This window comes from Martes martes, assembly GCF_963455335.1.
Source record: "Martes martes genome assembly, chromosome: 6".
In the NCBI taxonomy this organism is placed as follows: domain Eukaryota; kingdom Metazoa; phylum Chordata; class Mammalia; order Carnivora; family Mustelidae; genus Martes; species Martes martes.
In genome coordinates this window covers 98,621,108-98,642,573 of record NC_137893.1, presented here as the reverse complement: position 1 = coordinate 98,642,573, position 21,466 = coordinate 98,621,108, and the positions used below count along the sequence as shown (strand labels likewise).

At 43.0% G+C, this 21,466-nt stretch overlaps 1 protein-coding gene across 4 annotated transcripts in view; it reads left to right on the top strand.

Moving 5' to 3' along the window:
* The window catches only part of GCLC (glutamate-cysteine ligase catalytic subunit), a 46,087-nt gene that overhangs the window by 7,908 nt on the left and 16,713 nt on the right, over positions 1-21,466 (top strand). For all 4 annotated transcript variants that reach the window (XM_080805318.1, XM_080805317.1, XM_080805316.1 and 1 more), the window contains exons 2-6: positions 13,929-14,041; positions 14,886-15,068; positions 18,530-18,643; positions 20,227-20,285; positions 20,395-20,528. In XM_080805318.1, coding sequence (XP_080661444.1) covers positions 13,938-14,041; positions 14,886-15,068; positions 18,530-18,643; positions 20,227-20,285; positions 20,395-20,528 — 594 coding nt within the window. In that variant the 5' untranslated portion in view covers positions 13,929-13,937. The remainder of the gene's footprint in view (positions 1-13,928; positions 14,042-14,885; positions 15,069-18,529; positions 18,644-20,226; positions 20,286-20,394; positions 20,529-21,466) is intronic.

Genomic DNA, 21,466 nt, shown 5'->3' with positions numbered 1-21,466 from the left:
CTGTTTCAGATGGGAAGGTAAAATTGGTTGCTTTTATTCCCTCTTAAACAGAAGTAGAAGTCTTTCCTATTTTTTCTATTCTCCTTTCAGCTCTGTTCTTTCTCTGTAAACTTTGTCCAAAGGCTGGCAACGTTTAGCCAAGTTTCTTTTTGTTTATTATTTTTATATTTAAGTAATCTCTACATCCATCATGGGGCTTGAACTCATGACCCCAAGACTGAGTTTCATGCTCTTCCAACTGAGCCGGCCAGGTGCCCCTAGCCAATTTTGTTTAGTCAGGATTTTCTTCGCTTTTATGCTAAGATGTTCGTCATTTAATATCACTGTTTTCATCCTATGACTGGGTATTTGGTGAAAACACAATTATTTGAAAAGTTTGCATACATTTTATGAATAGACTTTAATTTGAAGATGCAAGTCTAAGCCCTGGGTCTTCCCCTGAATGATTGTGTGATCTTAGACACAGAACTTAAATTCTTAAGACCACAATTTCCTCATCTATAAGACTAATAAAAAAACAAACAAAAAAACCTACCATTTAGTTTTGAATTGCGTGTTTACATATGTATAGTTCCTAATTGTATTTTTTAACAATTTATTGAGAATACTTTAAATTCCATACAACTTATAAAAATCAGAAATGTATACAAGAAATGGTAGAATTTATTTCCTTACCCTGTCACCTTTTGGGTTTTAGCATTGGTCTAAGATAATATAGTTCACTGGCTACTGACAAAATAATTTAATTATAAAGCCATGAATACTAGGTTTCTAGAAATTTTTTAATGTCTTAAGCCTATTTGAGCTTCACAACTTTTCCATTAAAAGCAAGATGGTATTGTGAAAATGTTTTCTTGAAAAAAGATGATATTTAAATTTTACTTACATATGGCAGAACACTAAAGGCTTTATTACCATGATGGAAAACTTTTAAATTAACTATTTATTGTGTACTTCCTATATATTAAGGACTTACTGTGCTAGGTCATGGGGCTGAAGAGAGAAGTCAAGAAAAATGAGAAGCTCTCCACCCTTGAACTCGAGTGGGAGGCAGATGGGTGGATGCGCAGGAGGGAGGAGAGGAAGAGTTTGCTGTATATCTAGAGATCCTGGGAGTCTTATGAATGGAAGGTGGGGAGTCAGTCTTCTGGTAGGTCTCAAAGTGAGTTGGAGAAGCAGGGAAAGGGAATGCACAAACGTGAGATTACGGAGGTGCCTGATGTTGAGGGAGTATTGACATAACACAGGACTAAAGCAGGGAAAGGGGAATGCCTAGAAATTGAGGCTAGAAAAGTAGGTTGGATTCAGGCTGTTGAAGGTCCTTTGTAATAGGCCATGTCAGGAGATACAGTGTTAAGTCCAAGACTGGTACAAGGGAATTTCTTCCAGGTCCCTTTGATCGTAGTGTGAAATAGAATGGATTTCACATTGGAAGGATTAACTAGAGACAGGGACCTCACACTACGGAGGACATGTCATTGCTAGGTGATAGAAGAGAGTGTAGCCTAGGAATCTGGAGATTAAGATTTGCATATATTAAAGAGATACTTTAGGGGCGCCTGGGTGGCTCAGTCAGTTTATGTGTCTGCCTTCCGCTCAGGTCATGATCTCAAGGTCCTGGGATCATGTCCCACATTGGGCTCCTTGCTCGGCGGGTAACCTGCTTATCCTCTGCCTGCCTCTCCCCCCGCTTGTGTGCTTACTCTCATTCTGTTTCTCTGCGACAAATAGTCTTTTAAAATTAAAAAAAAAAAAGAGAGAGAGAGATACTTTAAAGAGGGAGTGAAAGGACCAGGCATGTGAGCGGTTAGGTTATGTCTCTTATACCCATTCCTGGAAAAGATCAGATGAATAAGACTCCCTGGCAGGATGGTTCCTTGGGGAACTGTTGGTTTGGATATTCTGTTCTGCAACCCTTTAATTTAAGGAGACCTCTACTCATTTAGTAGAAATATCAGGTAAGACAGAAGAAAGCCGGAGCAACATCTGAGCTGTGTGTATGGTGGGGCAGCCACAGGCCTAAAGATGGTGCTTAAAACCCAAGTGGAGAGCCAGCTAGCCCAGGGAGAAGAAACCTTGGCGGCACCTCAGAACCCTGATGAATCCATGGGATCCTGAGAGGAAGCTGTGTAGGGGGTAGTAGCGCTGTCCTGTGCGGGAAGGAGAAGAGCGCGCTTTCAAGAGCTGTGGAAGGATGGGAACTGAAGTGAAGCCACTGGATTTGCTGGTTGGGGAGGAACTGGAGGCTTTGGCAGCAGCCTATCTGGAACATATTAAGAATTTGGGAGAAAAGCAAAAGTTGGTTTCTGGCCAAAATAAATGGCACAACGCCCATGGATGTTTTCAGAGCTCATAGGGTCCTTAAAATCTTGATTATAATTTTAGAAAGAAACAAAATTGAACTATTTTAGTTGAACTAGATAGTATAGGAATTTCGGTATCCCGTAAGGAATAATGTCCGTGGCTGTTAAGTTGTCTCTGTAGCACGTTGGAAATGATTGTAATGGATTGAGTATATTAGAATGGCGACCCTGAGTCTCCACTCGAAGATTGGGTTTCTCAGACATGGTTTAAGACATTGGGGAAACATGATTAAACCTCAGTCTTGTAGCCCAAAGAGCTCATTTTGGATACAGCTTGCTAGGTATTCAGAAACCTTGGTTATCTGGATTGGTATATCCTTGGAAAGTTTATATGGCTGCAATTCTGCTGTTGGACACTGGAGCGCTTTCTGTATGCTTAGGATTTCTGTGTCTGTCATGGTCAGACCATTTGGGATTTGGTAGTTAAACTTATTTCCAGAACAAAATTACAAAAGGACCCCAAACCAGATGTTCCTCATTACATAAATGTTCACACACATCCACTGGTCTTGTCTCCCTTCCCCTGAGGTCCTTTTTTTAGTCCTTTGGATTTTGTTAATGCCTTTTTTTTTTTCCCCTGGATGCTGATGTAGCAGAGTTAAAACAAAACTGTTAGGCAAGAGACTCCGTGACCCTTTTCCTGGAAGATAGTAAGATTCCGGGCTGTGACTCTGCCCTGTTTGGATGGCTGGGGTGCACAGGGCTTCACATATTTTAATGCTCCAGAGAGATAGTCAGGATCTTGAAGTACCTGTAAAAGCTGGCTGGCACTTGTCTGAAGTGTTTTCAAGAGTTAAGGGTTGCACCAGTGACCTGCAACCCTAGGAAGTTAACATTTTTTAATTTAAAAAAATGTTTTGGGGGTGCCTGGCTGGCTCAATGGGTTAAGCCTCTGCCTTCGGCTCAGGTCATTGTCTCAGGTCCTGGGATAGAGCCCCACATCGGGCTCTCTGCTCAGTGGGGAGCCTGCTTCCACCTCTCTTCTACTTGTGATCTCTTGCTCTCTGTCAAATAAAAACTTTGTTTTTTAAGATTTTATTATTTGAAAGAATATGCTCTGAGCACTTTAAACCACAGACAAACCTGAAGAGGTTATTTAGGAGTATGTCCTTCATTTCCTTCTGGAAATACTGACCTATTTACACAAGTTGGGTACGTGGAAGGTACCTTCTAAACCAGCATGCTTTCAGCAGCCCTGCCTGTGCTTAAGCATGGTAGTCCTCTCCTCTTGGCCCCCCCTCCAAGGCTACCACTGCTGTACTGAATTGTATCTAGGGGTCCTGATCCTGAGGCTTTAGTACTCAGAGGACTAGGAAGTAAACAAAAGGCTTCTAAGGACAGAGTTTATGTACTTTCCTCCTAAAAGCGTCTCAAGCCCTTACCCTGAGAGCACTCACTTAATACACAATTCTGAAAGCTTGGCATCTGGCTTCTCAGCTCAGGATGAATTATAATAAACAGATCAATCAAGGCAGAAGCGAGAGAGACCAATTCATAGAGCAGTTGTAAAAACCACCTCTAGATGTGGCAGCCCATTGTACTTCTAAGAACCTTGCTCTGCTGTGATTCTAGTCAAAGAAATGAAATTGCTGATGAAGTCTGAAGCCTTAATAAAAAACGAAAGTGTGTTTAGGACCTTCCAACTGATAGCAGAAGAGGATGTAATCAACTTTAGAGGGACTTCCACTCATACATACATAAAAATTTTTAAGATATCATATGCTTAAAAGGGGTAAGCTTTGGGCAATAAGACAATGCATTTGAATAAAATTACTTTCCTGGCAGTGCAGAGTGAGTAACGTATTTGAAAGTGAAAGAAAAATGGCTGATCATACACTAAGAATTTCTAGAAGAGCTTAATAGAAATACAGAAATACAGATTTCCCCCATCAACCAAAAGTAAAGCATCCCTATGAAATTTTTTGTAACCCAAAATGGTGTAAAGAGAAGAAGCAATTACTATTAATATATGGAAAAAATTTGGGGTGTTTCCAGACTCCCAAAATAACCTTAGACCTTTTCTTCTAAGCTTTTATTTGAGAGAGAGCATAAGCAGAGGGAACAGTGGAGGCAGAGGGAGATGCAGACTCCCCACTGAGCAGGGAGCCCGACTTGGGGCTCGATTCCAAGACCCCCGGATTATGACCTGAGCTGAAGGCATCTGCTTACCCAACTGAGCCACCCAGGTGCCCAACCTTAGACTTTCTTGATACTTTGGGATGTATATTGCTAACAGGTGCACAAAATAACCTAAGATAAAGTCTAGATGCTCACTGACACAGGTCAGAACTATGCTTACTTTAGACTGACCTGTTGGATGTGGTTCCCAGGGAAGGGATTTGTCTACCCTCTTGATGTTTTGGGTGCCTGTTTTCTCTATAAGGGCTTGCTGGGGGGCCATTATTTTCGCCTTTTTCCATAAAGGCAAACAAAAACCAAAACCTCCAAATTTCTTTCAGTTAGCAAAAACAGATACTGTTATCCCTCACTTTCTGTAAGTTTTCCATTATGGCATTTTTTGCTTTTATGAAAGACCTATGTTAGTATATTTTTCACTAACCGAAAGAACTCCAAAGAGGATTTTTGCTTTTGTGGAGGGCTGGGGGTAGGCAGTTACCATGCTAATGTAAGGTCTTTTGTAAAAGCAAGTGGCCCACCACAAACTTTTGGAAAACGGGGAACACTCTTCACTCTAATCAGTTCTGTGTACAAAAGTTTTTACAGGGAAACTGTACTTTCCGATAACAGGGAAACCTGTGCTCTTATAGGGCTTTCATACAAACGAAATGGCTTGACTCAAATTTTTGAAAAGCTGGGGGTACTTGTATTGCTTTAGAGCTGGAAGGAACTTTTTTTTGCCCCCGCTTATTTCTTCAAATGATGAAGCTAAGGCGCCCAGAGTCTAAGACAAATTCCAAATGTCTGTAATTGTAATATTTCTGAGAAAAGAGGGAAAATTAAGAGTGTTCTGAGTAGGGTGGTGCCCCCTTGGGGATGGGGACAAGGAGGTGCTCATGCTGGGGGAGCCGGGTGGTCAACAAAGGTTTCTCTGAAAAGGTAGCACTGAACTTGAGACCCACAGGAGCCAGCTGTGTGAAGGGCTGAAGTAAAAATGTTCCCAAGCAGAGAAAAGTGCTGTCAAGGCCCTGACTTGGTTGTTGGAAAAACAGAAATGTGGCCACAACGTGGTGGGGAAGAGGGAGGTTTGATGAGGGGTATGGGGTGTTTTGCTCAGTGGGAGCCGCTTGAAAGTTTCAAAGAGGGGGATGACTGGATTTGCTTGGTGCAGGAACCCAAGACTACTTAACTGCAGAATTAGGCAGTGTTCTACACTATGAGCTTTCACTTTTAACTGAGACCAGTGGTCCCTGAAAGAAATGCCAAAGGAAATATTCTGGTGAGATGGTGCTTCCCTTCCCATCAGTGACCTCTTCTGATAGTCTCTATTTCAAGATCTGTAATGGTGATTACAGCCGACTTTGGCCCACCACAGGGGTCGTAAGCAGCATTTGGAAAACACCTCTAAGACACTGTTCTGCCTCAGTAACCGTAGCCTTGCCCACAAGCTGGAAAACAATAGCCACCAGCATCTGCGGCATGCTATGTAGTTGCTACTGCTTTAGGCAGTTGACACACAGCTTGTCCTCTTCCCAGTATCGGATGGACTCCAAAACCTGCTTCCCCCATATATCAACTCCCACGTAAGCAGGAGGAAGAGTGCTCGGACAGTCTTCATGGGCTCCAACCCAAGAGGAGATGGAAGGTGGACAGAAAAAGAAAGAGGAAGGGATGGTGGTGATAAAGGAAGTAGGCTTTTTTTGTTTGAGTGAGCATATAAATGTCTTAGAGCCACAGATGCTCAAGTGTTTTTTGTACCAGATGGCCAGTGATTCCCTTCTAGTGAAACGCCAACATCCTTTCAAAACTATAATATTGAATATGCTTGGTAAATTTCTCGGCCTGTGGGACAAATGCTAACAGGTTTAGTAATGTGGCTGCGGCCTTCCCAGCTAATCTTCTGCTGGCAGTGGAGCCCTGTGAAAGGGCAGAGGCGGGTGAGTCCTTTATGTGAACATCAGGCTGACCTCACTTGATAGTTATGCAGCCTGTGCCAGCCTCGGCCGGGGGCAGCAGGTAGTGGGTCAGAAATCGGGTGCTTTGACTTACCTCTTTAACGTGAACTTGAAATATGGCAGGAAAGGAGTTTGTATTAATAGGAGTCTCCATCTTCCACACCCCAGTGTAAGGTTAGAACTGTGCTCTTAGTGGGATCTCCCCAAACATCCAGGAGTCTTTCCTGAGGAGGGAGCCCTGATGCTATGCTGCCTTTGTGAGATAGAATTATGCAAGAGTGTGCTCAGATTCTTGCGATGGTGGAATATAGCATTAGAGTTGGAGGTGTTGAATCTCTGCCCACCACCCCCACGCCCTGCCCTGTTACTGGGGGCATAGGTGAGCCCTTCTGGACACAGCACTCACTTTGGAGATGGAATTTCTGTTTTAGCATTGGCTCTCACTTAGTCTTTTTAGAAAGTGCTTTTTTTTTTTTTTTTTTTTTAAACCCCTTAGTTTGGTGGGCTAGTCTACCACTAGTTCTAAAAACTAAAACTCCAAACTTCTATTTCCTGGGCAGTCCTTGAATTCAGACCAACCTAACTTCTACCTTAAAGGAGTATGCTTGTTTTCTTGCTCTCCCAGCTCTAGGCGTGCATTCGGGCAGAGCTGGGTACCACCATGGAGAGTGGGTGTTCTCTCTCCAGCAGCAGCATGCCCCCCACGAAAGCCCTAAGCTTGCCCACGCCTGCTAGGAGCCGCCTCACAGGTTCTTGGCGCACAGCCCCCAACACTGAGCGCCGCAGAGCAGTCAATCCAGAGCAGCCTCTGTCTGGGGACCCGGATACCTCGCTTCATGTTAGCCACGTGGCAACCAGGACTCTGGCTGAGGAATGTGTTCACAGCAAAGAGCTGAGGAATGCACTTGTCCTTGGAACCCAGAAGCTATAGGTCTGAAGTACAGATGTTTTTAGGTTAAATAAAAACTATATTTACAATATTGTGTCTTCAGGAAGGGTTAGGGTTTAGGGTTAGGGTTGTTTTAACTGCTGAGTGCCCTCACCATTGGTGACTTTACTTGATGGAACTGCCTTTTGTGTGGTTAGTGTGAGAAGACTGGTTGGTTCTGCTAGATTTCATTAGAAAGAACGTAGGAATGCCTTAACGTGGTCTTTTTTTTTTCCTTAAGATTTTGTCAGAGAAGAGAGCACAAGTAGGGGGAGCTGCAGGCAGAAGGCTGACGGCTTAACCAACTGAGCCACCCAGGCACCCCTTCTTTCCCTCCTTTAAAGTCTTAAATTTTTTCACTTAGGCTTCATATTACTAATCTTGGCATGTGAAAAAATTTTTCTCTGTATGGGCCAAGATAATGATTCAAGGAAGTTACTTCACTGAATCATACAGGAAATTCACTGATGTTATGTATTGTTAAAATTGAGATTAACACATTATAAATAAAAAGCCGTGTACTCTGTAAACTGAAGTCCTAATCTAGGATGCCAACAGAAGACCAGGTCAGGGTGAGGCCACATTTATTTTGTTTTCCAAAAGCGTAAACTTCCCTAGAGTACACCCTGTGTAATTCTGTGGTATAAAATGATATCTCCTGGTAGGAGAGAAAGTCAAAATACATCCAATAATTTTAGAATTTGATATGACTTTAGACTAAAGCATTCTTTGGGGCCCATGTGGCAGTTTAATATAACCTATCAGCAGTTTAAAACCTCACCATATACAAGGCTGTACAAAAGCACGTGTGTCAAGAGTTTCTGCCTCATGGTTACTAGTCCCCCAGAAGTGCTTAGAAGTTACTGCATAAAACAGTGGTTTTGATATTTGTAGTGTCTCTAGATGTGTCTCACCTGGGAGTCTGCCTTAAATCCCATTCTGAGCCCCATCAAATGTCATTATATCCATATCAGAATTTTTTACTCAAGTTGATTCAGTATTTGAAGCACAACTCTTCTTTTGGTCTCCTCATTTAGGTCTTCCCTGTTTAAGTGCAGGTGTTTAAAACTAAGCATCATGGCAGCTGGCTATTCTTTGGATGCTCTGAGTTTGGGTCTCTTGCTAGGTACGGAAATAAATGCGATCAACTGGACGGTTGAACATGCGCTCAAACATACTGGTCATTTGTATTTTGCCATGTGAGAAAACGGTCTTCTGGACGGAAGGCTTGGCTGCTAGCTTTAAAACTGCTTCTAATGTAGAGGAGGACTGTTGTGGCATCATCTCTATGGGGTGGACCCAGTTTATCTGCATCTCTGACCAGCCAGACCTGTGATTATGCTGCAGTCAGAATGTTGGTGGGGGAAAGCTTGGGAATCCTCTGGGAGGTTGTTGAAACATCAGTAGACCTCTCCTTCATCTGGCCAGTCCCTTTCTTCCAGGAAGCCTTCTGATCCCCTAGACTGGATCAGTTCTTGTACATACGCACAGTTCTGCTTGGTCATCCCGAGCACTTACCCAGATCATTTCGTTCTTTTGTGTTACTGGCTGTGGATCTAGCAGCAGTGGAAGCTTGAGAACAGGAGCTGCACCTGCCCGACTCACCGTATTGGCAGCACCTATCCAATACTGGGCCTTGTTGAGTGGGTGAAAGGACAGGGGTGGGGGGCAGACAGCAAGCCTGTGGGTTTGGGTGCTGATCTGTCATGAACTCTAACTCTATCCTTAACCCCCAAAGTGGCTGTGGGCTTGTTTTGGAGTTAATGTAAAGAGAAAACTGGGTCTCTGAGAAGTGACAGGTAGTTCTAGCAGGAGTCAAGACTACTGCTTGGGCCACTGGAAAAACACCAACAGTGGAGTAGAGGAGCTGGCCCTGAACCCCAAATTTTGAATTTCGGTAGGATGGCTGGAGACAAAAGAATTTCTCAAAGTAGAACCTCCCTAAACACAAGGAGCTGCCTCTAACTGCTTCTGAATCGTATAGAACTAGATTGCTTTCCTAATTAAGCACCATTTTTATCCCCAGAGAGTAGAAATTTAAACACTCCTGTTTTATAAAATGTCTAGCCTTTCCTCAAGTTCTAAGCTCCTTAAAACCCTTACCTTCATGGTAGAGTACCCAAATATATATATATATATATATATATATATATATATATATATATTTTTTTTTTTTTTTTTTTTTTTTTTTTTTTTTACAAAGGAAATTTATTTTAAACTGGTGGTAAATCCCATTTAAAGGCAACATAAATCCTAAGGGGAAAAAAATAATATTTTGATATTAACAGTTACTCTTGTTATTTTGAACTCTGATGCCATAAGTATTTCACAGTCTACTATATATCCAGCATTGTCCGGTGTACTTACATCATCTCAATTAAGATTCTTTACTTTATTGGCCTAATTTTGGATGAACATAAAGCACCTCATGCTTGTGTAAACCTGCACTGAATAACTAGTGGATTATTGTGTTCAGGTCATTCCTAGCAACACTGTATATACATAGCCTACATAATAGTCTTTTGAGTGGGCCTTTGTCTTTGATTCAACTGTTCTGAGATATTAGTGGCTTTTTACCATAGTGGGATAAAACTTAGCCTTTTTAGCAATGAAATCTAAATTTTAATTTTCATTTGTAGAAAAAGTACACATTTAAAGATGTGTGTCTCACATAGTAGCTAGTTATTTTTATTGTCTCTTCTCCCCCATTTAAAAAGATAACTGATGGGTACCGCATAGCAGCGTCCCTAAGTTACATTTAGAGAGTTAATTATCTGTGTACCAAGAATAGAGCCCAGTGGCTATTTTTGCTACTTCCAAATACTATGTTGATTACACAAATTTGAATTAGTCACTCTGCAGGCTGCTTATGATGCCTTCGGGATTGTGTATGTGTGCAGCGTGCATTGCTGTAACTCTAAATACACAGCCCACATGCTGTTTCAAACATGTTAGGAAGCTGGTATGTTTAGTCCTTGGAATGTGTTGTGTTCAGAAGGGCCTCTGTGCCCTCTTGTTATTTTCTCCTTGATTTTGCCTTTTCTCTCATCCGTTGGATGCAAAAAGGAAGTTTAAGATGGGGACAAAATCCAGATATAATAAAAATCACTGTGGCTTTAGGTATTCTACGTAGGGACAGCATTGCCTTAATGTGTCATTTTATTACCACTCAACAGCTAGCTCACTGAACCAAACTCCATTTTGGCTCTAGCTTGGCTGTTAGGAAAGATCGAGTTAATTATTTGATGCTTGTGTGATCTAGAATTAGAAATAAACATAAATGTATTGAGGTGGGTAAGGGAAGGGTTTAAAAAGGTAACAAAAAAAGGCAAGAGCTGAAAGAACTATCCTGAGCACTGAGGCAAAAAATCAAAGCGACTTGGGGGGTGGGGAGATTACTTCCAAGAACCTTAAACTTGAGTTTGAAAAGTGTTTAGGGATTAAGGCTTCTAACTGAACTTCCATTTTATCCAAAAGTAAGTGTGTTTATTTGTTTCTGTTTTTTTTTTTTTTCTCACTTGGGTATATAATTCTGATGTGTTTCTGTTTCATTTGCTTAATGAGATCATGGATGATTATTTTTTAATTAAGGAGAGTTGGGTTTGTAAGCATTTTAAATGTCATCTGTTTGGCTGATATTTAAAACGGGCTGAGGTTGAGCTTTTTGTTCTTCTGCCCTTCCCATGCTTTAAACTCATGGTCTCACAGTGATTTTGAAAACTAAGGATTTCAATTATTTCAAAACTTGGAAACCAACAAGAGTTATTGCACTTTAGCCTATTTATATAAGTGGGTGCAAAAATTCTTGCTCCTTTTGTTAACAGATAAATGATGGGAACCCAGTAAGCTAGGAAGTATCTCTTCATCTGTCTTGCAGGAAATGCTCTCTGGTTAAGAAGAGAACACAGATAACTGATGATGGCCTGCAGATGCGCTGGAGCCAATGATCAAAGGAGGAAGTTTGGAAGTAGGAAGATTCCTCCTCAGAGTCAGCAAGGCGTTGTAGAGCCAGAAGCTCTGTCCCGGGCCGAAGCTGGGCTAAGGCATCTGCTTAAATCTCAGACTGTAACTGCAGTATCTCAGCTTCTATGATGTCAGGCCCACTTCATAAAATTGAGGCATAATCAGTTTGTGAGATTTTCAGCCAGCATTATATCCTGTCCCTGCCTCATATAGCTTATAATGATTCTTAAAGATTTTATTTATTTGAGAAGAGACGGTGACCGAGATAGAGCACAAGCCAGGAGGAGAGGGAGAAGCAGGCTCCTCGCGAAGCAGATAGCCAGACATGGGGCTCGATCCCAAGACCCTGGGATCATGACCCGAGCTGAAGGCAGATACCTAACCAACTGAGCCACTCAGGCCCCCCGTAACGATTTTTCTAAAAATTTCTTACCACTAACCAAAATTGGCATTCTCTAGAGTCCTAGCAGCAAAGTGCGCTGTGCTTTGAGGACAGGCAGGCTTGGTTCACATCCCTGCCCTGACCCTGTGGCCTTGGGCAACTTACTCAGCCTCTCTGAGCATCTTTGCATATCTGTAAAATAGGTGAGCCTTCCTCCTTCCAATGATGGATTTGGAGATTAGGACCCACATGTGAAAATTCACAGCATGCCCTTTCTTATGCTCATTTAAAAGTAAACTTGTTTCTTACACTTAGGATATTTTTATATATCCATCCTGAGACTTAATGAAGTTTCTTGTTCCATCAGCTCTTAGCTTCTCCATCCAGATCTAGGACTCCCAAATAGCTATCTGAAAACCTGTACTTAAATTTGGGAGCACTTCCGGATTCTGCAGCTCACAGTTTTCAGACGTTTTATATTGAGTGATTATACTAGTGCAGATTTCACATTTCTGGTTCATGTAGCTAAAGCAAATAGTCTTACCTATTTCTTGAACTAGAAAATTCTAATAGAAAAGCAAGAATGGGAACTTAAATTCATCAGTAAGACAGCTGTCTTAGTTCAGGCTACTATAACATTTACCATAGATTAGGTGGCTTAAACAACAGACACATATTTCTTATGGTTCTGGAGGTTGCAAAGTCCAAGGGGAAAGGAGGCAAGAGATTTATTTCCAGGTGAGGGCCCTCTTCCTAGCTTACAAGCAGCTCTGTCCTGACATGGTAGCAAGAGAGATCATCTTTCTTATTTCTTCTAATAAGAACACTAATCCCATCCCATTGGGGAATAAGGGCTTCAACATGTGAATTTGGGGTAGTTGGGCACATTCAGTCCATAGCAACAACTAATAAAAGGTAGTTTTATTGAAAAGTTTATTGAAAGTTTAGTTTTTGTTGTTTAAACCTGCCAGGCTATTTTCTTTGGTTTTCTGACATTTTTCCCCTTTATAATTCCATTTCTTAGCTTAGGTGCAAAACTGTCTCTTGTTGAACATGGTTGTGTCTGCGTTAATGGGTGGCTGACTGCAGTGCCTTCCCAGACCAGGCAGGTACACATAAGTAAGAAAAGGCCACTGCAGACCAGAGCATGCCCCACCCTGTAGGAATGGGCTTCTGGGTTGTTGTTTTCAAGGCTGGAAATCTGGATTTACATGTGAAACGTCAGGTAGATACTGCATATATTGTTACTTTTTTTTTTCTTATTTTTCTTTTATGATAAGCCAAACAAAATACTTCTGCTGACTGGTCTGCTTCGTGGAGCAGTAGTTTATCACCTTTTCTCTCTCGGTATCTTGCCCAAAGGGTACTCTCAAGTGTTTGTCTGAATGACCTGATTCCATACCTTTTCACTTACATATGGATATTGTATTTCAGCCGTAAATCGTGATACCGAGTTTCCACTGTTTACACCAACTATCATGATTTAAAGCATGTGATTTCAGGGAAGACAAAAGCAGGCTTTATTTGTACTCCACCCAGAAAAGTCTTACTTTGGTATTAAACTCCTGATTTTTATCAGAATTCCACCAGGTATTATAAATGCACTAGTGCACCTTGCACTGTAAATCGTATACAGTTTCAGGGTGGGGAAGCTGTCTTAAGTTACTCTTAAAGAACCAAAACTACATTGCTGTAACTACTAAAATAACTTGTCCATACTGGTGTGTTTATGGTTATGATTTAACTCTCTAACAGACTTAACAATGGAATTTAATAACCTGCCAGTAAATGAAGATTATCTGCCTTGATAATCTGTCCAGATACCCACTCTCATAAACTTACAGTAAGCCACTTGAGGAAATAAATTTAAAAATGCAACTTCATTTTGTAACTGCAGTTGACAGAATTTTAGCTTTGAAATACTTACGAAGTATGATCTATCAAAATCTTGACTTTTCTTTGAGATATTAAGTAGAGCAGGAAAAAGAAGTAATGGAGGAATAAGTTATGGTTCTCAAACAGAGGCACTGTTGACTGATTATCTCCAGTTTTTCATACTGTGCAAAAGAACACTCATTGTGTGCCATGTAGTGTAAGCAAATGTGACTGTCTCCAATTACTGTGGGTCCTTTCTGACCTTCACATCTCCCTGCCTCCTCCTAAAGGTTACACTGAACACAAGTCTGGAAGAAGGTTAATCTTTCTTTTACTTTCAACAGGTGGAATACATGTTGGTGTCTTTTGATCATGAAAATAAGAAAGTCCGGTTGGTTCTATCTGGAGAGGAAGTTCTTGAAACTCTACAAGAAAAGGGGGAAAGGACAAACCCAAAGTAAGCAGATAAACCAAAGGGTTGCTTTAGTGTTTCTGAACCTGGTACACCTACTAAAGTGGAGTCATTCCTCCGGTGTCTAGGAGGCAGGATGGCATCGTAGATGAGAGCACAGGCTCTGGTTCCCCTGCTTCATAGCTGGGTGTACTCTTGGGCAAGACGCTTAATGTCTCTGTGCCTCTCTTTCCTCATCTGTAGAGTGAAGATAATAATACCTCCTGTGTAGGGTGTTGACATTTTAAATACATTAATGTATTTAAGTACATAGAACTATAAACACAATATGAAGCCTGCTTACTATTAATAAATGTTGAAAGAAAAAGAAAGGGGGGCAGCAGAAACTGTGGACAGAGTGTGACTCAGTGTTACTGAGATCCCAAACCGTGGGATCAGATAAAACTTAGACTGAGTTTGTTTGGCTGGCAGGATTGTCTTTTAATATTTCTTTAAGCAGACAAAGAGGTGAGGAGATTGTGCTTTTCAGTTCCATTTTCCTGTTCACTCGATTTTGGGAGACTGCCTTTGATTTTGGAGGCCCGAAGTGAACTGAAAAAGCCCCTATGGCCTCCTCTCTTTTCTCACAAAGTGGGCAAGCCTGTCTTGGAGAGCGAGCACCCTGTGTGTGGTTTTCAGTTACTTACAAATATTTTGGCCCCTGTACTTCCAACTCTCACCTAGTTGAGGAGCTCTGGAGAATGACCAGCCTTTGGGAACTGTAAAGGAGTTGTTAGCTTCGTTTATATGGAGTGGTGTCTCCATTTTTGGAAGTGACTTTTTTAAAACTTCTAAAAATTGAGTAGACAGCAGCAAAATATGAGGGAATGGAATTTTTCCTCCTCTGTAGCCATCCTACCCTGTGGAGACCCGAGTATGGCAGTTACATGATTGAAGGCACACCCGGACAGCCGTACGGAGGAACGATGTCCGAGTTCAACACCGTCGAAGACAACATGAGGAAACGCCGGAAGGAAGCAACTTCTTTATTAGGAGAAAACCAGGCTCTCTGCACAATCACTTCATTTCCCAGGTTAGTTCCTGTATGAACATGCCCCAGCAGATCGTTCAGAGCTTTAGGTTCTAAAAGAGCCAATCATGACCCAAGCATTTGACCATCCAGTTCTCATACTTCACAGACAGTTCATACTTTATATGCTGCATTTGATGGAATCTGTCACATTAGAGCCGCAGGCAGACCTTGTGTGCCAGCGTCAGCGGGTGGGTGGTGGGCCGGAGCACTTCTCCGTGAGAGCATTCGTCTGGCCTCTGTAGACAGGACCGTAAGAACCACAGTGACCACTAGGGTCGTGGTGGCACCCATCCCGGGCCAGGGTAGAGGGAGCGGCGCATCTGCCAAGCAGTTCTGACCCTGTGAGGAGGAGCAGAGTCTGATGGCGATCAGGTGCTCTCCCCACTTGACTCTCACAGTGGCTTCCACTGGCCAGTGCTGGTATCGGTGGCCGTTGGGAGGGTCGCCTGCTGGAGGGCTGGCATCAGTGTGCCCAGTCCGCTGTTGACACATCCTAACTGTGAGCAGGGGTGGGGGTGTGTGTGTCATTTAGGCCTTGTTTGTGTCTTGTGTTGAAAAGGAAATTTAGAGGTTGTCATCAAATCTAGTTATGGGTAAAAGTTCCTAAAAGTAAAGAAGATGTAAATAGTGAAGCTATGCTCTTAGCTTAGAATGAGGTACATAAATACTACACAGGCATAATGGGAGCTCGGCATTGGAATGCCATTCTACCCAACTGTAAATCTGACTTATCTGTGCTGGCTAGCTGTCGGATTGTGGCAAAGTGTGCTTACTTCCTCAGGGCTCAAAAGAGCTTTGGGATTGGTATCCACAGACTGAAACACTTAGAACTATTTTTATACCCTCCCTCTTTTTTTCTGATAAATATCTGTAATGAACACAGGTGTTGGGGGTCCTACTGCTGGTCTTGGAAAGACACTTGCGATTTTCTCTTTAAAAATCCTCAGTGTAACATCTCAGTGGTGGAAACCCTATTTAAGCAACTGGACATTTAGAGATACATCTCTAAATGTGATTGCTTTGTTCTGTCATGCAGGCCACTCCCCTCTGCCTGCCAGAAGAAGAGCCCCACCTGGTTGAGGGTGGGCAGGTTTGCTGGGAAATAGTTGGCCTAGTCCTTTGCCCTAGTGTTTTAAGGAGGAGGTTAAAAAAAAAAAAAGATCCCTACTCTGTCTTTCACTCAGATACTTGAGTGCCTGCTCCATGCCAGACCCATGCGGCGTGGGGATGCAGTCATGAATTCAGGCAGAGTCTTTGCCTCTGCAGAGATGGGGTGAGCAGGTAGCCACAGCTCCAGGGAATATAAAGTTGAGGAAGTGCTTTGAGGACAAGATGCCGAGCAGAGAGGGGGACGAGGTTGTCAGGTGGGTTCTGCGAGGTGGGGAAGATGATTGGAGTGATGTCCAGTGTCCTGGGAGAAGTTCACTGGGAGTGGGGAGGGGAGGGACAGCCTAGGGAGAGTGAGCAGAGTGGGCAGATGTCCCAGGCTGAACAGAAGGCAGCTGGCCAGTGGGGCGAGGACACCGAGAGGGAAGGGGAGGCTGGGCAGGTAGTTAGCGGGCCAGATCCTATTAACTGAGAATTTGGCTTGCTAGCCTAAAAGCAGTAGGAGTTATAAAGGGAGAGCTGAGACAGAAGAATGTTTTATTCTGAAAATCTAGGGGTTTTTTTGTTTTGTTTTAAGAGCATGTCATATATTTTTTGATGGCAGGGTATTTTTTGATTTACCAACAAAAGAAGAATGTTATTGGAGAAGCCTCACCTATCAGTAAATGATAAAGTTCTGTTTTGGTGTCAAGAGAGAAAGGAGGGGGCGCCTGGGTGGCTCAGAGGGTTAAAGCCTCTGCCTTCGGCTCAGGTCATGATCCCAGGGTCCTGGGATTGAGCCCCGCGCATCGCATCGGGCTCTCTGCTCCCCCGGGGAGCCTGCTTCCTCCTCTCTCTCTGCCTGCCTCTCTGTCTACTTGTGATCTCTGTCAAATAAATTAAAAAATAAAAAATAAATTAAAAAAAAGAGAGGAAGGAGTACTTGGTTTCTTAAGTGTAAACAGTATGATTTTTCTCTTGTAAAGAGGCTAAACTCTATCGTGGAGCTATAATCCAAAACAATGGCCAAGTGAATATTTAAATTACTGATACTTAAGTAGAAACTTTTTAGTTCCTCAGTTACACTAGGCTCAGCTCAAGTACTCACTGGGCACATGTATTGGACCCGCTGGTAATGGCCCGGGCGGACGTGAAGCCCTCCCGGGGCTGCAGAAGGGTTTGTGGGATGGTGCCGGCCTGCGAGAACAGCAGTGCTGGAGGATCTGAGGATCACAGTGCTGCCTGCCTTTGTCCTGCCCAGCACACATTTTCATTCTCCCTCCATTCAGCCTAATTCTGCTTGCCTTGGAACCCCCGAGATTGAAGTCTGCCACTCTTACAGAACTTTCCTAAAGTTTGCAGGCTCCTAGTAAATAATGCCCACAGCTGCAAGAGTTCTCAGGAACCCTCATTATAGCTGGAAGCAGTTTTCCAGATAAGATCAGCAGATTCCGTTGTTGTTCACAAGGCGGATATGAGCAGCCAACAGGTGCTTTATTTTATAAAAGGTAGGGGCTGAGCATAAGGCATGGGTAGTCTTGGCTCTTAAGCCCAAAGTTTCCTACCACTGATCTAAAGCCCTGACAAGAAAGAGCCTCCCTTGTTTTGCATTTGCAAACTTTGTTGGTCTTTGTCCTCTCTCACAGCACATTTAACAATGACCTTAAAATTCTTAACTTGAAGAGCTGGATGTGGAATTTGAGCTTTACGTTTAGGGATAAAGACAGAGCTTCCTTTTTCTGTGTTGGAATTAAAGCTCTTGGTTAGGTCAAGTAAGAGACCTAGGTTGGGTTTCAGACATCAGGGAGATCTTGGGGCACATGGGGACACCTGTAGAGACACTGCCTAATCCTGAGGGACTCGTGAGGTGATCTGTAGAGGCAAAAAGCAGGAGAGCCCTTTGATATTTGAACAAAGCTTATCAACAGGTTGGGGGCCGTGGGGGTATGCAGGGCCAAAATACAGGTCAAAAGACAATCAGATGAAAGCTGGTAAAGGAAAGCCATTGGACGGCTAGGGGGAACCCACAGCCTGTGACAATCGACGTGACCTAGCCGAGGGACTTCTGTGAGGTTGGCTCTTGCTAGTAAATGAAGAGATGGCTAGGACGTGAAGAAGCGCTCTAGAGATCCCGAGTGGATGGAGGTCTCTGATAAAGTCTCTAACAGGCTACAATCATCAAAGATGTCAGTGAGGAAGACCGAGTACAAGTGGGTGTTTGTAAAGCACGGTACTTACACAGCATTCGTGGACTAGAGCCCCCAGAGGGGGGAAGCGAGACAGGCATGGGTGGTTCTTAACAGGTGCAGTGATGGTGGGACATTATTAACTTTTGAAAACAAATCTTATCTACTTAGTTCTCCAATTTGTTGTAGATTAGGCTGTCCTGGGTTCACGCTGCCAGAGTTCAAGCCCAATCCGGTTGAAGGTGGAGCTTCCAAGTCCCTCTTCTTTCCTGATGAAGCCATAAACAAGCACCCCCGCTTTAGGTGAGTATGGCTCTGCCTTTAAAAAGACACGGAACAGATGTCCCTCACTCTTAATCCTGCCGGCTGAGAGTAAGGTGCTCCTTCCTAGAAACCTTGCAGAGCACGGACTGAATTCAGGCTCCTTTCGTAAGGAACCAGGGAAGCCAGCAGGATATGCACATATGGCTGCTTGATCTGCTTCCTAGAGCACGGCTGACTTGCCCATCTTACAAGTTACCTTAAAGTCATTGGCTTAGACACTGTGGTCCTCAGGGTACAGATATTTTTCTGTCCTAGTTCTATAAACACCATTTGGGGAAGTTTTATCTTAATTATTCCTACCTTTTCTCCCCCTTTCTAAGTGATCTCATTCTAGTCAATATACTTTCATAATAGGGCAAAATATGTACAACTCTTTATCTTCTGTGTTCTATTAACTCCAAGCTCTACTAGCTTGTAGTTTCATTCCTGGATTTAAAGTGGTTTCAGGGTGCACACCAGTCTGATCTTGCTTTGTACCTTGAGTCTCCTGTATCATCCCCAACCTAGGCTCCTGACCTGCAGGTGGGGATCTTGAGTCTTGTCAGTGTGGATTCCATTAACAGGTCTGCACTCCTGTCACATGCAGAGTCTTTTGGGGGAACAGATTATAGGCGAAGTTCCCGACTTCAAATGTTAGAGTGTGCCCAAGGGGAAGATAGATTCAGTTGCAAGAAAAGATAAGGTTATGCTGGATGCCACAAGGTAGATGTATCAGAGACCCTCCTCGGAGAAGAGAGAGGGTGCTTCTGACTGAGGAGATCCCAGCAGGCGTGGGAGAGGCTGGTCCACAAGCTGAGTCTGCATCACCGCTGTCTGCTACAATTGTGTCAGCCTCAGATGTTGTAAGTTTTCTAACAGTCACATGAGAAAAGTAAAAAGAAGATGGACTTAATTTTATTGTGTTGTTTAATCCAGTTTATCCAAAATTATTTCAACACGGAATCATTATTTTAAAATTATTGATAAGACATTTTGCTTTATTTTTGTATTTTGTAGTAAATCTTCAAAATCTTCTGTGTATATTATCCTCACAGCATATTTTAATTAGGACTTGCCCCATTTCAAGTGCACAGCGGCCACAGTGTGCCTGGTGGCTTCTGGTTTAGATGCTGTGGGTCTAGAGAATAGGTATTAATACTGCCAATTGGAAGGGCAGTAACAAGGTGTATTGGGGCTCCAGCGGTGCCTAGGGAAAGTAAGTTATTAAAGCTTGAAGTCTTCAGAGTGAACACGGGGAGGGTTAGAAATACATGATGAGCCCAGACCACTGGCAGACCCCAGACACTTGAATTTGAGTTGAGAAGTTACAGGACTGGGGTATCCAGGGTGGAACAGGGAAGAGAATAGCATTCCTGATCAAGGGGCAGAGGAAGTGGTGTTAATGCAAAGCCTTCTCACAGAAACTTCCCTTAGAATAGCTTGATTCACAGGGATATTCTGTAGGATTGCCTCAGACACTTCATTTGAAGGAGGATTTCTTTCTGTTTACTTGCATACGAGTAAATTCTTTTACCTGCTGGTTCTTAGGTGGCTGATTTATGACGTTTGGTTGTCTATTTCAGTACCCTAACAAGAAATATCCGACACAGAAGAGGAGAAAAGGTTGTCATCAACGTACCAAGTAAGGCTGCAGAGGGGTGGTGGGGTGGGAGGGGCAGCTGGGGAATTGCTGTTTAATCCTTGAATCTCACCCATGTCCCGTGTTTCATTTGTTTAATTTAATCCTACAGTATTTAAGGACAAGAATACACCGGCTCCGTTTATAGAAACATTTCCTGAGGATGAGGAGGCAGCTAAGGCTTCTAAGCCTGATCATATTTACATGGATGCCATGGGATTTGGAATGGGCAATTGCTGTCTTCAGGTATTGTTTCAAATACACAGAGAGGCAGAGTGCCCTCATCCATTTCTACTTACTAACTTGTTTGCTTTATAGATATGCATGTTTTACAATTACACTGTGATAACAGTTGAAATGAAAGCTAAGTGTGCCTTTCTGAAAACCAGTGATATTTACTGAATTCATTGGTAGCTACCTCCTGATGGAGAAATCACGGCATCTCCAGTTTGCTACAGAGATAAATGGTTGTTACTTATAGTGTGAACTATTCCATGATCCCTGCCTCTGTTCTTTCTAGTGATGGTTGGGCCTGGAGCTTGTAACATCATTCGGATCTGTTTCTGAAAGGGAACTCTGGATGCACTCCAGTGCCCTTGTGATCCAAGGGAAGGATTGTTTGGACTGTAATTGTTCATATCCAGGCAAGGCCATCTAGTGGTAGAAAAAGAACGACTGAGCAGCCTGTGTTCACCTTGCTCCTGGCAAAGTCACATAGGAGGTGGCACAGCCTTTCTCTTTCCTCGGTTAAAGCTTCCTACAGATCTAGTCAGATGGCTGGTGCCCCTGGCAGGGACTGTGCCCAAGCTCACTTAGGACCTGCATGGGCGGGCACAGGACCCACCCGGCAGCAGTGGGTTCGGGCTGCGCCTGTTCCTCATGCGGGATTTGGGTAGCTCCCCTCACTTCTTTTTGTCTTCCTTTTCTCCTTGGTTCACCGGAGGGCTTATATTAAGTTCCCTTCTAGGTCTGACTCTAAGCTAATATTTACTTCACTTTTTTTTTTTTTTAATCAGTGGAAGTGCTTGTTTTAACCTTTCCTTTGTTTAAAATCATAAGAACAGGAGTAGGACTTGCACAAAGTATAAAGTGAAAATTGACAATTTCAAATAAAAAGGCCACTTGTTATTGTCCAAGGAGAGTGTATCCAGTTCGGATTACTTCAGAAGATTAGAAGTATCCTT